Source organism: Chiloscyllium plagiosum, chromosome 29 (genome assembly GCF_004010195.1).
Source record: "Chiloscyllium plagiosum isolate BGI_BamShark_2017 chromosome 29, ASM401019v2, whole genome shotgun sequence".
In the NCBI taxonomy this organism is placed as follows: Eukaryota; Metazoa; Chordata; class Chondrichthyes; order Orectolobiformes; family Hemiscylliidae; genus Chiloscyllium; species Chiloscyllium plagiosum.
The window spans coordinates 35,137,345-35,154,626 of NC_057738.1; the positions used below are offsets into that span (position 1 = coordinate 35,137,345).

General features: G+C 46.0%; 1 protein-coding gene across 8 annotated transcripts in view; it reads left to right on the forward strand.

Annotated features, from left to right (window-relative positions):
* The window catches only part of rreb1a (ras responsive element binding protein 1a), a 220,994-nt gene that overhangs the window by 114,940 nt on the left and 88,772 nt on the right, over positions 1-17,282 (forward strand). For 7 of the 8 annotated variants that reach the window (XR_006315932.1, XM_043719508.1, XM_043719503.1 and 4 more), the window contains exon 3: positions 4,659-4,864. Coding sequence is in view for 7 of the 8 variants with exons in the window: in XM_043719508.1 (XP_043575443.1) it covers positions 4,659-4,864 (206 nt within the window). In the remaining variant the exon portion in view is untranslated. The remainder of the gene's footprint in view (positions 1-4,658; positions 4,865-17,282) is intronic. The other variant, XM_043719504.1, reaches the window with a different exon arrangement.

Here is a 17,282-nt window from a genome sequence, read left to right on the forward strand (position 1 = left end):
TTTGAAAAGAGTCCGAGTGAGGGTCCCTCACTCGTTCTACAGGTGGTGGGCAAGACCCCAGCGCCCACAAGATTACACTTTCTAACACTGCTCCTTCATTGTCACTGGGTCAAAACCCTTCCCTCACAGCTCCATGAGTGCACCACACCGATTCCTAATGACACTTAGACGCTGTGAAGGAGTGGAGACAAAATCTGATATAAAAACTGAAAATACTGGAACCAAAACAGGTCAGACAGCATCTGCATTTAATATGATAATCCACAATATACACACCCACAGTTAATGCGCATTTAATGAGAGAGGAAGTGAGTTAGAGATTCAGACCAATTACTGGTTCTCTCTGCAGTTGGAGACGTTACTAATGTCACTGTGTAATTTTGTTTTTCTTTCCTGGGATTTTTGTTTTATTCATTACATGTGTGTTTCGCTGGAAAAGCCTGCATCAATTGCCCATACCTAATTTCCCAGAGAGCAGTTAAGAGTCACCCACATGGCTGTGGGTCTGGAGTCACATGTAAACCAGACTAAGAGAGGATGGCAGATTTTCCCTCCCTGACAGACAGTCGTGAACCAGAAGGGTTTTTCCGACAATCGTTGTGAGACTCATAGTTCCAAATTAGCTTTTGATTGAAATTGAATTTGAACCCATGTGGCCAAAGCAATACCAGGGCCTCTTGGATTAACAGTACAGTGTTAATACCATGGGGTCATCCCCTCCACAAGCCTCTCGGCCAGGCCAGTATTTGTTATCCATCCCTAATCACCCTGAATGGGTCAGTTATTCATATTCTAATTACCCAGAGTCTAATGCTCTGGGGACCAGTGCTCAAATGCCATCATCGCTGCTGTAGGAATTTCAATACAATGAATAAATCTGGGATTGAAAACCAGGCTCAGTTTCGCTGTTGCCATTACCACAGCAAGTTGCCCTCTAGGGAAGGGAATCTGCCATCCTTGAGGAGAAAGTGAGGTCTGCAGATGCTGGAGATCAAAGTTGAAACTTTATTGCTGGAACAGCACAGCAGGTCAGGCAGCATCCAGGGAACAGGAGATTCGACGTTTCGAGAAGGGCCTGTGCCCGAAACGTCGAATCTCCTGTTCCCTGGATGCTGCCTGACCTGCTGTGCTGTTCCAGCAATAAAGTTTCAACTCAAATCTGCCATCCTTACTCGGTCTGGCCTACACGTGACTCCAGACCACAGCAATGTGGTTGACTGTGATCTGCCCTCTGCTACAGCCTCTCTCTTTCAGAGGGCAGTCAGGAATGGGCAACACATGCTGGCCTTGGCATCTACCAAAACAGATGACGATTTTAAAAAAAATGCAGCCTAACCTGTTGATCGGCATCAGCATGTTTTTAACATTTTGTGATCTGAAGTGAGTCTTCTATTCTACAGAAGCGATCATTACTTTCAGTGATAGCAACAGAAATTGCTGGAAAAACTCAGCAGGTTTGGTTGCATCTGTGGAAACTGTGCCCTATATCCGTGCTTCCCAAACCTTCCCCACCGTGACCCTATTTTTGAGGCTGTATAATTGTTGTGAGTCCCTCAGTACGATCTGAGAGAGCAGGCGCTTGTTAAAGCTGTATCTCAGTTGGAAATCCATGGTGACCTCGGCCTTCTTGGATCTGGTGACCCTGGGATTTTAGATTTTATTGTCACGTGTACTCAAGTACAGGAACACAGTGACAAGTGTATAATGTCGTGTGGGAAATCATGTCTCACACAATTGATTGAGTTTTTTTGAAGAAGTAACAAAGAAGATTGATGAGGGCGGAGGGGTGGATGTGGTATATATGGACTTCAGTAAGGCATTCGACAAAGATCCTCATGGTAGACTGGTTACCAAGGTTGGATCTCATGGATTACAGGGAGAACAAGCCATTTGGATACAGAACTGGTTTGAAGGTCGAAGACAAGAGAGTGGTGATGGAGGATTGCTTTTCCCTCTGGAGGCCTGTGACCAGTAGAGTGCCACGAGGATCGGTGCTGGGTCCACTACTTTTCATCATTTATATAAATGATTTGGATGTGAACTTAGGAGGTATACTTAGTAGGTTTGCAGATGACACCAAAATTGGAGATGTAGTGAAGAGGGAAGAAGGTTACCTTAGAGTACAATGGGATCTTGATCAGATGGGCCAGTGGGCTGAGGGGTGGCAGATGGGGTTTAATTTAGATAAATGTGAGCTGCTGCGTTTTGGAAAAGCAAATCAGAGCAGGACTTACACAGTTAGTGATAAGGTCCTAAAGAGCATTGCTGAACAAAGATACCTTGGCGTACAGACTCGTAGCTCCTTGAATGTGGAGTTGCAGGTAGATAGGATAGTGAAGAAGGCATTTGGTATGCTTTCCTTTATTGGTCAGAGTATTGAGTCCAGGAGCTGAGAGGTCATATTGCAGTTGTACAGGACATTGGTTAGGCCACTTTTGGAATATCGTGTTCATTTCTGGTCTCCTTCCTATTGGAAGGACGTTGTGAAACTTGAAGGGGCTCAGAAAAAGAATGTTGCCAGACTTGGAGGATTTGAGCTATGGGGAGAGGCTGAATAGGCTGGGGCTGTTTTGCCTGGAGCGTCGGAGGCTGAGAGGTGACCTCATAGAGGTTTATAAGATCATGAGGGGCATGGATAGGGTAAGTAGACAAGGTATTTTTCCTGGGGTGGGGGAGTCCAGACTAGATAGTGTAGTCAATTAGAGTCGAGAGTGTGATGCTGAAAAAGCACAGCAGGTCATGCAGCATCCGAGGAGCAGGAAGATCAATGCTTCGGGCAAAAGCCCTTCATCAGGAATTCCTGATTCCTGAAGAAGGACTTTTGCCCGAAACGTTGACTTTCGTGCTTCTCAGATGCTGCCTGACCTGCTGTGCTTTTCTAGCATCACACTCTCGACTCTAATCTGCAGTACTCATTTTCGGCATAGTTTTAGGGTGAGAGGGGGAAAAATTTAAAAGGGAATAAAGGGGCAATGTTTTCACACAGAGGGTGGTGTGTCTATGGAATGTGCTGCCAGAGGAAGTGGTGGAGACTGGTACAATTACAATATTTAGAAGGCATCTTATGAATAGGAAGGGTTCAGAGGGATATGGTCCAAGTGCTGGCAAATGGGACTAGATTGGGTTGGGATAACTGGTCGGCATGGATGAGTTGGACCGAAGGATCAGTTTCTGTGCTGTACATCTCTGTGACTCTATAACTCGGTGCCACCTTATGTACCAAAGTACCGATGGAGGAAAAAAACACTTAGATACAAAGTAGTAAGAAAAACAAGAGTTAAAAAGTTAGATTCCCTACAGTGTGGAAACAGGCCCTTCGGCCCAACAAGTCCACACCGACCCTCTGAACAGCAACCCACCCAGACCCATTCCTCTCCAACTAATGCACCTAACACTACGGGCAATTTAGCATGGCCAATTCACCTAACCTGTACACCTTCGGACTGTGGGAGGAAACCGTAGGAAACCCACGCAGACACGGGGAGAATGTGCAAACTCCACACAGACAGTTGCCCAAGGCAGGAATTGAACCCTGGTCCCTGGCCCTGTGAGGCAGCATTGCTAACCACTGAGCCACCGTACCGCCCCAAGTTAAGCATTACTTCATAGAAAGGTAAAGAAATAGGTTATAGTTTACATTAAAGTCTTTTGTAGCTTAAACTAGGGAAATAAAGGAATAAGCTAAAAGTTTCACAGCCCTCTGTTTATCTCGTTCTCCGGGGAGACCTCAGCAGTGTGCTCTCAAAGCAGCCGCTGCAGATACTGTTGCTGCAGTTGGAACTACTGCCTCTCCGATCTCCACCCCCCTTGGGAACATACCTGGGCAGATCCACTTGCACGCCTAGCTGAGACACTGCCATTTGGGTGACAACTCCTACATTGAGGAGCCCTGCCTTATATAATTGACAGCCTGGGCGTGCCCACAGTAAGTGTGCAGCAAAAGTGGCCTGATTTCAAATGGACACTCACTTGGAGGAAACCTCACAGTGTGGTCCTTGTGCAACATCCTCACAATTCATCACCAAATTGTCACTGCCATTGCTACAGTCACCAGTGACGGCCTGTAATCGTCAGCAGTTCTGGTCTTAAACGGTTCAGAATGTTCTGTCCAAGTAGAACCTGCTTGGAAGGTCAGAATCTATAATTGTCCAACTAGATGTTTTTGTTAACATTGCAATTAAAAGTAGTTCAAAAATAAAATTGTCACCGTTACATTTTGCCCAAAGAATCCTGATTCAGCCATTAGGCTTGTGTGTTTGACCCTGAACATTGACTTGTTACTGACCTGGGAGAAAGTGAGCAATGCAGATGCTGGAGATCAGAGTCAAGAGTGTGGCGCTAGAAAAGTACAGCAGGTCAGGCAGCATCCAAGGAGCAGGAGAGTCGAATTTTCAAGCATCAGCCTTTCGTCTGGAATACAGTGTGAGGTTTCCATCTGAAATCAGGCCACTTTTGCTGCACGTTTGTTACTGACCTGCCTCCAATGGCTCTTATCTCTGTGTCTGGGATTGCGATGGGGAATCACTAGGGGTACAGCTCAGACCTGACCACACTGGCACACCCGTGCATCATCTCAGATACTGTGGATAAATGCCCTGTCTGTCTGGACACCGTTGTGAGGATGTTTGCGTATATTTTGTGTATATGTTGTACTCCAGCAGAAAGCGAGATGGAGGTCATCACTACCACCGCCCAGGGGACAGCAGTGATTTTGCCAAACAATCCCGAAAGCGTCGACTTGTCTTCCGTGAAGTCCATGATGTCGACGGTGATGAACATGGGCAGCCTCAACGGGGAGGCCGGTGAGATGCCGAGTAACAAAAGCCCCTCAAAGTCTTCCATACGAGCTGGGAAAATCAAGCAGGTAGGCTCTGAGGGAAAGGCTGAAACCTGGGGGGGGGTCGGGGAGCAGGTGGTGGGGGTGTCACTCAACACTGGTCACTTTGGCACTTGCACAGACCTTCTTACTCCTTCATTCGTCCTGGAATTTGTCAGCCATCTGGTTCAACCACTTCTGGAGTATTGCGTGTGATTCTGGTCTCCCTCCTGTCAGAAGGATGTTGTGAAACTTTAAAGAGTTCAGAAAACATTTACAAGGATGTTGCCAGGACTTGGAGGGTTTGAGTTACAGGAAGAGGCTGAACAGGCTGGGGCTGTTTTCCCTGGAGCGTCGGAGGCTGAGGGGTGACCTTATATAGAGGTTGATAAAATCATGAGGTGCATGGATAGGATAAATAGACAAGGTCTTTACCTTGGGGTGGGTGATTCCAGGACTAGAGGGCATAGAGTGGGAGGGGAAAGATTTAAAAGCAACCTAAGGGACAACATTTTCACACAGAGGGTGGTACGTGTATGGAATGAGCTGCCAGAGGAAGTGGTGAAGGCTGGTACAATTACAAAATTTAAAAAGCATCTGGATGGTATATGAATCGGAAGGGTTTGGAGGGATGTGGGCCAGGTGCTGGCAAATGGGACTTGATTAGTTTGGGATATCTGGTTGGCATGGACGAGTTGGACCTAAGGGTCTGTTTCCATGCTGTCCACCCCGATGAGTGACAAGCGTGCCCCTTGTCAGTCATTACCCTCAGATACCTTGTTTGCCTGAGAGGCGTGAGGCTGACACCTGTGCGAGTGGAACATGGGCTGGTCTTCCAGCACCGTACTGAAGGAGTGCTGCATTGTCAGAGGCGCCTCTTCTTGAATAAGATGCTGAGCTAGTTGCAAAGGATCCTGTGCAGCTTTTTCAGAGCAGAGCAATGTACATTGGTCAAACATTAGTCAACATTCCTAACACGTTAACTGTCAAACAAACAAACACCCAAATGACGTGATGAACTTGCTGGCTGTGGAAAGTTGCTATTTTTTTAATCCTACATTGCCACAGAGACTACAGAATTGTTATGGTACAGAAGAAGGCCATTCGGCCCATTGTTTCTGCAAATTGCCGGATTGGTTGTAAATCTCGGTGTCCTGAGGTCATGTAAGGTGCTATATAAATGTAGGTTTTTCAGCTTTCTGGTCAAAAAGAATGTTTTGTCTTTCGTCTCTTGCTACCTTTAAATGCACCAACCCTTTCCCCCATTAGCTCATTCGCAAGCCCCTTCCGACCCCGTTGACAGCTTGCCTCTCAGACTTTCAGAAGGTTTGCCTCGGGGTTTCATTTCTGGAGCCTCTGGCCAGTATTGAAGCCTACACTGGGCCCTGACATGACCTGCTGTTGTAGCCCAGCAGCAACGGAATCTGAGCCTGTTGCCATCAGCCACAACCTGGAATGGGCAGTTTGACAGGAATATGAGTTTGATTATCATGAGGATGAGTTTTGTACCATAACCAGAGGGTAAAAAGCTTGGATAATTTCATGATGTCAACGATTGCCCATCTATCAGATCAGCCATGATCTCATTGAATGGTAGAGCAGACTCGATGGGCTGAATGGCCTTTTTCTGCAATGTTTTATGACTTTATAGTTCCTTGAGGTCAGACTCGTGATATAAATACGAAAGAGCTCATCTCAAGATCCCAAAAAATTCAATTCAACCTGTTTAACATTCCGATTACAACCCATTCCTCAGTGCCATGCTCTGGCATATTTGCTGTGTTCATGTTTATGGGCATCATGTATTCAGGAGTGTGCCCAGTATCTGATTGGATACAATGGTGTCGCGAGATTGTGAACTAAGATAAGCTGGGGGATTTGGGGATGGGTGAGGGTGGGGCCTGAGGACACAGGTGGGATCTGAAATCATCAAGGGACAATAGCTTCAAAACCGCCCCCCTCGCTGCCCAAAAATCCTAAGATATCCTCAGGCAAGGTGTTCGGTAGTTGGCATCTTAAATATGGGAGCTGCGGCCAAGAAGGCACAATCATGGTGTGGGAGTGAAGAGAGAGGAAATACTTATAACCTCTCCTTGTTTACAAGGGAGCAAGAACCTTTCCTTATTGCCACTGCTCTCCTTTTCCAGCAGACCCACCCCCCCAACGTCAGCATGGGATAGACTTACCCAGAACCTGAACCCCCAAACCCCACCTGCTGTGGGTCTGCAGTTGAAGCCACACACTAAAGTCCAAGTTCCTGTGTAGCCCACCCACTCCCAGCGTGTCTGTTAAAATCCCCCCCACACCTGCCATCTTGTACACCTCAAATTATCGAAAGGCGACCTGAGTCTTTTGAACCAGACCGTGCCAGATACAGATTGTTGAGCTGTTTTAGTTCTACACTGTGATTGTTGTAATCAAACCCTCACCAACATTCAGTTAAACTGCTGAACTTCCCTGTGTAAACTCTGGGCATTGGTGCTCGTTGTGTCACCTCCTCCTCCTGCAGCCCTCTCTGATATCTCTGCTTCTCTAATTCTGGTCTCCCGCTATGTTGCTGACTTCTGGTGACACTCTAGCTTCAGCTGCCAAGACCCTGAGCTCTCGAATTTCCTTCTCAAACCTTTTCGCTGTCTACGTCTCCTTCCTCCTTTCAGGCAGTCCTTGTTCTTTGACCAAGTGTTTTGTCACCTGTTCAAATACCACCTCCTTACAGCCCCCCTCTAAATTTTTTTTATTCACTGATGGGATGAGGGCATCGATAACTAGGCCAGCATTTATTGCCCATTTCTAATTGTTTAGAGTGAACCACATTGCTGTGGGTCTGGATTCACATATAGGCCAGACCAGGTGAGGATGGCAGTTTCCTTCCCTAAAGAACATTAGTGAACCAGATAGGATTTTCTGACAATCAACAATGAATTCAAGGTCGTCATTTGACTGTTTTTTCCAGATTGGCACGGTGGCACAGTGGTTAACACTGCTGCCTCACAGCACCAGGGACTCAGGTTCAATTCTGGCCTTGGGTGACTGACTGTGTGGAGTTTGCGCTTTCTCCCTGTGTCTGTGTAGGTTTCCTCCGGGTGCTCCAGTTTCCTCCCACAGTCTAATGATGTGCCGGTCGGGTGAATTGACCATTCTAACTTGCCCATAGTGTTAGGTGCATTAGTTAGAAGGAAATGGGTCTGGGTGGATTACTGTTCGGAGGGTCGGTGTGGACTTGTTGGGCCGAAGGACCTGTTTCCACACTGTAGGGAATCTTAAAAAAAAGATTTTACTTTTAGTGAATTCATAATCCACCATCTGCCGTGGCAGGGTTTGAACCCAGCTCCCCAGAATATTACCCGGGTCTCTGGATTAACAGCCCAGCGATAATGCCACTGTACTTCCTAAGGCTCGTGTTGTCCTTTGAGAATTTGAAAGGTGACGTAAGTGTAAGAATATACAAACTGGGAGCAGCAAGTTGACCATTCAGCCCCTTAAGTCTGCAATATCATTTGATAGGATCATAGCCTTCATTCCACTTCCTCAGCCACTCATTGTATTTCTTTGTACTCTCCTGGAGATCAAAAATCTGTTGATCTCTCTGTTGAGTACACTCAAGGATGCACTATCTTCTGATATAGAGAATTACAAAGATTCTCAAGCCTTTGAGTTAAGAAAAAATTTCACTTAATCCCAGTCCTGAATGATTGTCCCTCTTATTAGGCTCGAAAAGGATGAACGCTGGAAAATTGTTTCTGTTGGGCGGGGATACTAGGACACGTGGGCACAGCCTTAGAATTAGAGAGGGTCAATTTAGGACGGAAATGAGGAGACATTTCTTCAGCCAGAGAGTGGTGGGTCTGTGGAATTCACAGAGTGCTGTGGAGGCCGGGACGTTAAATGTCTTCAAGGCAGAGATTGATAAATTCTTAATCTTGCAAGGAATTATGGGATACGGGGAGAGTGTGGGTAAGTGGCATTGAAATGCCCATCAGCCATGATTGAATGGCGGGGTGGACTCGATAGACCGAATGGCCTTACTTCCATTCTCATGATCTTATGGCCTTGTTCCTCAGCCAGGTGGAAGTGCACTCTCAGCTTCTTTATGCCATTAATTTGGCTGAACTTTCCTTCCACAAGATGCTGGAAAGAATAAAGTCAACTTTTTTCTGGTCTCCATTGGAAATGCCCATTCCCTAGCTAGTGACACCATTCCTCTCCCTGACCACAGTCTTGAGATGAAGCCAGTCTGTTCACACCGTGGTGCCCAGGTCTTGTGTTTGTGATGTTACTAAGACCGCCTATTTCCATCATTGTTACATTTGCCCTGTCTCAGCTCATCGGCCCTAAGACCCTCATTCGTGTCCTTTGTCATCTCCCAGTTTGACTATTCTGATACATTTCAGGCCGCTTTCCCACATTTGACCTTCTGCAAAATCAAGATCTTCCAAATGAAGCCCCATTCTCCTGTGTGCTCGCAAGCTCCCAGTCCAGCAACACCTGGATTTTGTTAATAAAAACCTACCCAAGGAGCAGGAGTAGGCCCATTTGGCCTCTTGAGCGTGCTCCACCATTTAATACTATCATGGCTGATATTATCTCAGCCTGAGCTCCATTTTCCTGCTCACTCACTGAAACCCTTTGAACAATTACTGCTTAAAAATCATGTCCATCTCCTTCAATTTATTCAGTGTCCTGACATCCACTGCACTCTGGGGGAGTGAATTCCACAGATTCATGATGCTTTGAGAAATTTATTCTTCTCCTGTTTCCCGATCTCTTCATGGCCTTGTAGCCTCCCTATTTGTGTGATCTCCTTCAACTCCCCAGTACCAGCTCTCAGCTAATTCTGGTGTCTGGTGCAGCCCAGTTTTAATGGCTTAGTTATTTGCCATGCTGCAGAATTCTCTCCTGAAATCTCCCCATCTCTCTACCTCACCATTCTCCTGAAGACCTTATCTCTTGACCAAGCCTTTGGTCATCTGCTCTCTCCTGTGGCATCTCATCCCTCAATGTTTTATAATGCTCCTGTGAAGCTCCTTGGAACATGTTACATGGTAGACGCTATCTAAATATAGCTTCTTGTAGTGGATTGTAGGTAGCTGAAACACCAGCACTGATCCTTGGCTGCATTTATTGCAGCACTTGAAAATGGCCACTTTCTTCCTATTATTTGCTAACTGTCTGTTAACTAGCCCTCATACTGGTCACCTTTCTGGTTTTGGATTGCTGAGTTCTTTCCCCTCTCCCCACCGAGTCACATTTCCACCCCATTCTTTTTGTTCACCAACTCTTCACCCTATACACCCACTCTCACACTCTCTCACACTCTCTCACACACTCTCTCTCACACTGTCTCACACACTCACACACACTCTATCTCACTCTCTCACGTGCACGCACGCGCGTGCGTGCACACACGCACATACATCGATGTTTCGATCATAACCTCTTTATCACGCATGTGCCTGAAACATAGACTCTCCTGCTCTTCGTATGCTGCCTGACTGGTTGTGATTTTCCAGTGCCACACTCAGTGGCAATGTAGCTGAGGAATATCTTTTGACTTGTCCTTTCTCGGTGTATAGGAGTGTCGCTGTTTGAGGCCAACAGTGATCACTCATCTTTGATTGCTATTGAAGGTGGTTTGTGAGTCTCCCTCGTGGTCACACTGAAACCTACCCCCAGGCTCAAGGGCCAGTGATGCTCTCAGATCCACATCCCACAACACTGGGGAGGAAAGAAAGCTCTGGCCTAACACTGGGCATTGGGACAACCGTTGATTCCTTACAGTGTGGAAGCAGGCCAATCAGCCCATCGAGTCCACACTGACCCTCGGAAGAACATTCCACCAGACCCAACCCCCTACCCTATCCTCCTTGGCCAATCCACCCCAACCTGGACATCTTCGGATTGTGTGAGAAAACCAGAGCACCTGGAGAAAACCCACGCAGACATTGGGAGAATGTACAAACTCCACACCCACTGGATCCCTGGTGTTAAGAGGCAGCAGTGCTAACCACTGAGCCACTGTGCTGAGAAGGGGCATGTCTGATTATGTTGATACTGCACTTGGTGTGTGTAGGCAAAAGTTCAATTTATATAGCATCTTTCATGAGAACAAGTCACAGTCATGGCCCACACAGGCTGGTCATGTGTAGGAAACACAGCAGCCGGTTTGCACACAGACAGCTCCCACAAACAGCGTTGTGACTACGACCTGATAATCTTGATATTAAGTTTTCTCTCTGTGATCTTTGACCGAGGGATTAATATTGGCCAGGACACTGAGAAAACTGGGCCTCTGCTTTTCTTTGAACTCTGAGAGAAAGGAGATCTTGTGAGCCTAAGGGCCTCTGGGTTAACCCGTCCTGTGAAAGGGAGCGCCTCTGACAGTGCAGTAGTCCCTCAGTACTGCAGTGGAATGTTTACCTTGATCTCAGTGTCTGAGTCATGGAGAGTGGTGGTGGCGGGGTTGGGGGGGGTAAACTTGGAATCCAGGGATTTCTTAATCTGAAGCAGAAGGGTGACCAGCTGAGCAAGGAGTGACCCACAAAGGTCACCTGTTCACTTCCAACAGCTGCACAATGGAAGCAAACCAGAATTCTTATGGATGGAGAGAGAGAGAGTCTGCGTGGGGCTGTGTGTGTCAGTATGGATGTGTGTGTGTCTGCGTGGGGCTATGTATGTGTGTGTGTGTTTGTTTCTGTGTGGGCAGGTGTGTGTCAGTATGGATGTGTGTGTGTCTGCGTGGGGCTATGTGTGTGTGTGTGTGTTTGTTTCTGTGTGGGCAGGTGTTTGTCAGTATGGATATGTGTGTGTCTGCGTGGGGGTATGTGTGTGTATTACAATGCAGCTGAATTCAGGACCAGCTCTGCTAAGGGGCTGTGAAACAAATCAGCTCCAGACACTTATCGAAAGTAGTTAACCGAGCTATAAAAGCGATAAGCCCGTGTGATGAAACAGTGTTGGAGCTTTGTGCCCTGGACAATGTGCTTGAAATAGGGAATTGATCTTTTCCTTTCTCTCGAAGCCAGATGCTGAAAGTAAATTTTACTCCCAGCTTTCTCTTTCCGACGATCAGCACTTTCAATTTTTGTGGAATTCTGCAATGGCACTGTGTGTGTGTGTGTGTGAGTGTGAGTGAGTGTGTGTTGTATGAAAGTGAGAGAGAGAGGCAGGGAGCCTCCATCCAGTAGCAGCTGTTGTGGCTTGTAAACATTTGCACTTTTCCCTGTAGCAGAGTGTACAGTGCTGCCGTTTGTTTGACTGACCTGCCCTGTGCTATGTGCAATGTGCTGGTATGGGAGTCAGTCTTACTGGCTGGTTAATGATAAACTACAGAGTCAATATTCACAGGGCCAGGCAGCACAGCTCTGATCTCCAGTCCAAGGTTAAACAGGGGAGTGGGGTGGGTGAGGGACGGCTGCTGACTATTCCAGTCTGTTGTTAAATTGAAAGGCCTCAGAGGTGCAGGCAGCTGCAGTTTTTTGGAAGGGTGCAATACTGCGCCGAATTAATTGGTTCCTTCTCTTTAAATCTGAGAGAAGGAGTTGGCTGTCAGAGTAGCAGCACCAGTTCTGACTGAAAAAAGCCACTTGTTGCTTTCCTTCGCTAACAGGCTGGAGCCCAGGCTCAGGCTTTGCTGTAAAGATGTTAACACCCCCCTCATCCCAGCCGGACAAGGGCAGTGGGGTATTTTTAAAACTGTGGCAGAGGTTCTGACGCAGCGCGGGTACACTCTGTAGTCACAGATCTTGGCTGACCCAGCAGTTGGCTGGCACTGTCCCAAGCTCTCAATCTTCCAGTTGACTGTTCCATCTGGTAGCAAAGAGGGGGGAAGTCACTCATTCACATCGAGGGAATTTTGTCTTTGCTGCTTTGGGAAGTGAACATCTTTGACGGCAGTGACTGTCACTTTTTTTATCCTGTTCATCCCCGAGCTCAGTTTTAGCACAAGCCAGTGTAATGTACTTTGATGTCTCAAACTGTGCTCCAACTGAAATAGGCTGTTTTTTAAAACAGAGTCTCTGACCTTCATTTGCATTTCCTTGTGTTCCTTTGTACTCTGTCACCCCAAGCTATGATGCAGTTTGTGTTCCAACTTTGAAATGAATTGATTATTCTCTGTCACCTGACTAAGGGTAATAATGTGAAGCCAGGCAGTGTGAGAAGAGATACCGATGACCTGATAGGCATGACTGAGCGGATTTTGGATTGGCCTGCAGGTCCCCTCCCTAACCTTCTTTGTGGATGTTCCCCAGTGCTCCCACAATCTCTCCTCTCCAGAAGCGTTGACTCCTTGCAGAGTTATGGTTCCACATTTTGTGTCGAACTGAGCCTGTCCAAGTGGCCCACTCTTCACTCAGGACCCTGGACAGTGAGTGCTGTTCACCTCTTTGAGCAGGAGAGACATTGGTGCAGTTCATATCAGGTCGTACCCTGTGCCTTTCACTTCCTGAGTGTGGTAGAAATAGTCCGAACGTAGTATGACCACAGATGTGACAAGACTCGGATAATTTTCGAACGCATATCAAAGTCTTAGAGTTTTACAGCATGGAAACAGGTCCTTCGATCCAACTTGTCCATGCTGTCCAGTTTTCACAATTAATTTAGTCCCACTTGCCCATGTTTGGTCCATGTCCCTCCATACCTATCCCATCCATGTACTTGTCCAAATGTTTCTTAAAGGACAAAATGGTATTCACCTCAACCACTACCTCTGGCAGCCCATTCCAGACCCTCACCACTGTGAGAAAAAATTTGCCCTTCTGGATCCTTTCGTATCTCTCCCCTCTCACCTTAAACCTCAGTTTTACAGTCCCCTACCACGGGGAAAAGCTGTTGGCTATCCCCCTTATCTATGCCTCTTGTGATTTTATAGACCTCAATAAGGTCGCTGCTCAGTCTCCTATGCTCCAGGGGAAAAAAGTCTCAGCCTCTCCTTATAACTAAAACCTTCCTGTCCAAGTAGCATCCTGGTACATCTTTTATGCACTCTTTCTAGTTTAATAATATCCTTTCTATAGTAGGGTGACCAGAACTGCGCACAGTACTCCAAATCTGGCCTTACCAATGTCTTGTACAGCTGCAACAAGCCAGTCACTAGTAGAACACATACCTCTGTGAGGCTGTGCTAATTTAACATTTAACAATCTAATGGAATGAGCCACTGCTGTCTCAGGATTATAATTACTTAGCGAATCCTCAGGACTTTTCCTTGCCTTGTTGATGGTATTAGCAACAGTACTGGAAAAACGAAGTTTTTGTTCTTGAAGGAGGAAACTTAAGGCCAAATCATAGCCATCAACCTGTCCTAAAAACTCTGCTCACATTTTGACAGCTGTTACAAATTGCATCACAGCAGCTGGTAAAATCCACATCATTCTAAAGCAATCTACAGTATTTGAAATAAAAGATTTTCTTTTAAGAAAAGCCAGTTTGTCCTATCTCCCGGTGTTAATGAATCCTTCAAGATCCAGAATTCCAAGATCCAAAGGTGAATCTTCATCAAAATTTAATCTGGTCTTCCTAGGACAGGACCTTATCTGTGTGCCACGTTTCACTGAATTCCATCCATTACATTTTAGATATTTTGTCTACAAGCTAACAACCCAGGATGAAGCATTCTCTCTGTCCAGCCTCAGTGGTGGAGCTAATAAAGTATATTCATAGGCATTTGGTATGCACATGTACACTTAGGTGTGCACATGTACACTTAGGTGTGCACATGCAGATGTGACCAGCCCATGGTATTACTGGGCAAGTCAGAGTGAAATCTGGTTTGATTGATCAAATGTTTTCATTTGTTTAGTTCATTAATGTGTTAAACATATTGAGGCTACAGCTTTCTTTTTTATGTAATAAACTTCTGTTCTCCTGTTAAAGAAAGTCAAACCAATCTATCCAAATATCAAGGACTATAAGATCAAAACTTCAAACTGTATTCAATTGCCATCCCTTCCAGAGACTCAAAGCTAGAGAAATGTCTACCCTGACCTCAATTCCTTCAGTTTCTACTGAACTGACTCCTTGCATTTTCTTTGGTATGGACTATGGAGATAATTCAATGAGTCTATTCCATAGTTGTTGACATGAACCTTTTACAAATCTGAAAGCTTAAACTTTCTCAGTTCTAATGACCTGCACATCTCTAACCAAGATTAGGGATCTTAAGGTGAAGGAGCCCCTAGGGAACAGTGACCATAATATGGTAGAATTCAGGAGAAAGTGATGACTGCAGATGCTGGACATCAGAGTCGAGAATGTGGCGCTGGAAAAGCACAGCAGGTCTGCAAAGGACATGCAGGTCCTGGGCCGCCTCCATCGCCATACTCTCACCACCCGACGCCTGAAGGAACAACGCTTCATCTTCGGCCTTGGGACTCTCCAACCTCATAGCATCAATGTGCACTTCACCACTTTCCTCATTTCCTCCCTCCTCCTCACCCCACTCCCCACCCCCGCCACCTTATCCCAGTTCCAACCTTCCAACTCAGTACCACTCTCATGACCTGTCCATCTTTCTTCCCACCTATCTGCTCTACTCTCCTCTCTGACCTATTACCATTACCCCACCTCTGTCTACCTATCGCACACTCAACTACCTTCCCCTAACCCCACCCCCCTCCCATTTATCTCTATACCCCACCCCCTGGCTCACAAGCCTCATTCCTGATGAAGGTTGTTGCCCGAGACATCGATTCTCCTGCTCCTCGGATGCTGCCTGACCTATGGTAGAATTTACCCTGCAGTTTGAGAGGGAGAAGCTGGAATCAGACCTAATGGTATTACCATTGAGTAAAGTTAACAACAAAGTCATGAGGGAGGAGCTGGCCAGAGTTGATTGGAAGGGGAGCCCAGCGGGGAAGACAATGCAGGTCTTTCGGGGATAATTTGAGAGGCATAGCAGAAATTCATCCCAAGGAAGAAGAAATTACTAAGGTGGGGACAGGGCAACTGTGGTTGGCAAGGGAAGTCAGGGAAAGTGTAAAAGTAAAAGAAATTGCATACAGTATGGTGAAGAGTAGTGGGAAGCTAAAGGATTGGGGAGGCTTTTAAAAATCACCAGAGGATAACCAAAAATGCACTTGGTGGATACGAAGTTAAGCTAGCTAATAATTTATGTAATAAGACGCAAGAGGTTTGTTTACATATATAAAAAGGAAAGAGAGAGGCAAGGGTGATCATTGGACCGTTGGAAGATGAGGCTGGAGAAGTAGTAATGGGGAACAAAGAAATGGCAGAGGAACTGAATAGGTACTTTGTATCAGTCTTCATGGATGAAGATAACAGCAGCATACCAGAACTTTGGAAGAATCAGGGAGAAGAGGTGAATGTAATGCCCATCACTAAGGAGAAGGTGCTGGGGAAGATGACAAGTCTGAAGGTGAATAAATCACCTGGACTGGATGGACTGTACCCAAAAGTTCTGAAGGAGGTAGCTTAGGAAATTGTAGAGGCATTAGTGGTGATCTTTCAGGAATCACTGGAATCAGGGAACGTCCCAGAGAACTGGAAAATAGCTCATGTAACACCCTTGTTTAAAAAGGGAGGGAGGAAGAATTTCAGGAAACTACAGGCTAGTTAGCCTGACCTCGATTGTTGGTGGTATTTTAGAGTCCAGTATTAAGGATGAGATTGTGGAGTACTTGGAAGTGTGTGGTAAAATGGGGCTGAGTCAGCACGGCTTCGTCAAGGGAAGGTCATGTCTGACAAATCTGTTAGAATTCTTTGAGGAGGAAGTGACTAAGTTAGACTAAGGAGAGCTGGTGGATGTGCTCTATTTGGATTTCCAGAAGGTTTGCACAGGAGACTGCTGAATTAGATAAGAGCCCATGGTGTTCAGGACAAGGCACTGATTGGCGTGGATAGAGGATTGGCTGACTGGCAGAAGACAGAGAGTGGGAATAAAGAGGTCTTTGTCAGTTTGGCAGCTGCTTACTAGTGGAGTTCCACAGAAGTCAGTGTTATTTGTATTATATTTGAACAATCTGGATGAAGGAACTGAAATCATTATTGCTAAGTTTGCAGCTGACACAAAGATAGGTGGAGGGACAGGTAGGACTGAGAAAGCAGAGGCTGCATAAGGACTTGGACAGGCGAGGAGAGTGACAAACCCAGTAGTATAAACCTATTTTTGTTACCACTGCAGGGGCCTGAAATCACACACTTAATGACAACTGCTGAATTTAGGCGCTGTCCTGGAAAGACTGTTTGACCTTGTTTTGTTCATTTAAACAAAAACCTTCACAGAAATAACCAACACTCATCTGCCTCTACTTTTGAAATCCAAATTTTGAAAATGGTACTAATATTTATAAATTATACACACAATGTATACATGTGTGTGCACATATTCATACACAAACATTTACACGTTATAAGATATTTACATATTATCATGTACACATAAGCATTGGGCTAGTGAATGTCTTAAATCTGCTAGAAATGTTATTGGATAGTCATTTCAGTGAGCTAG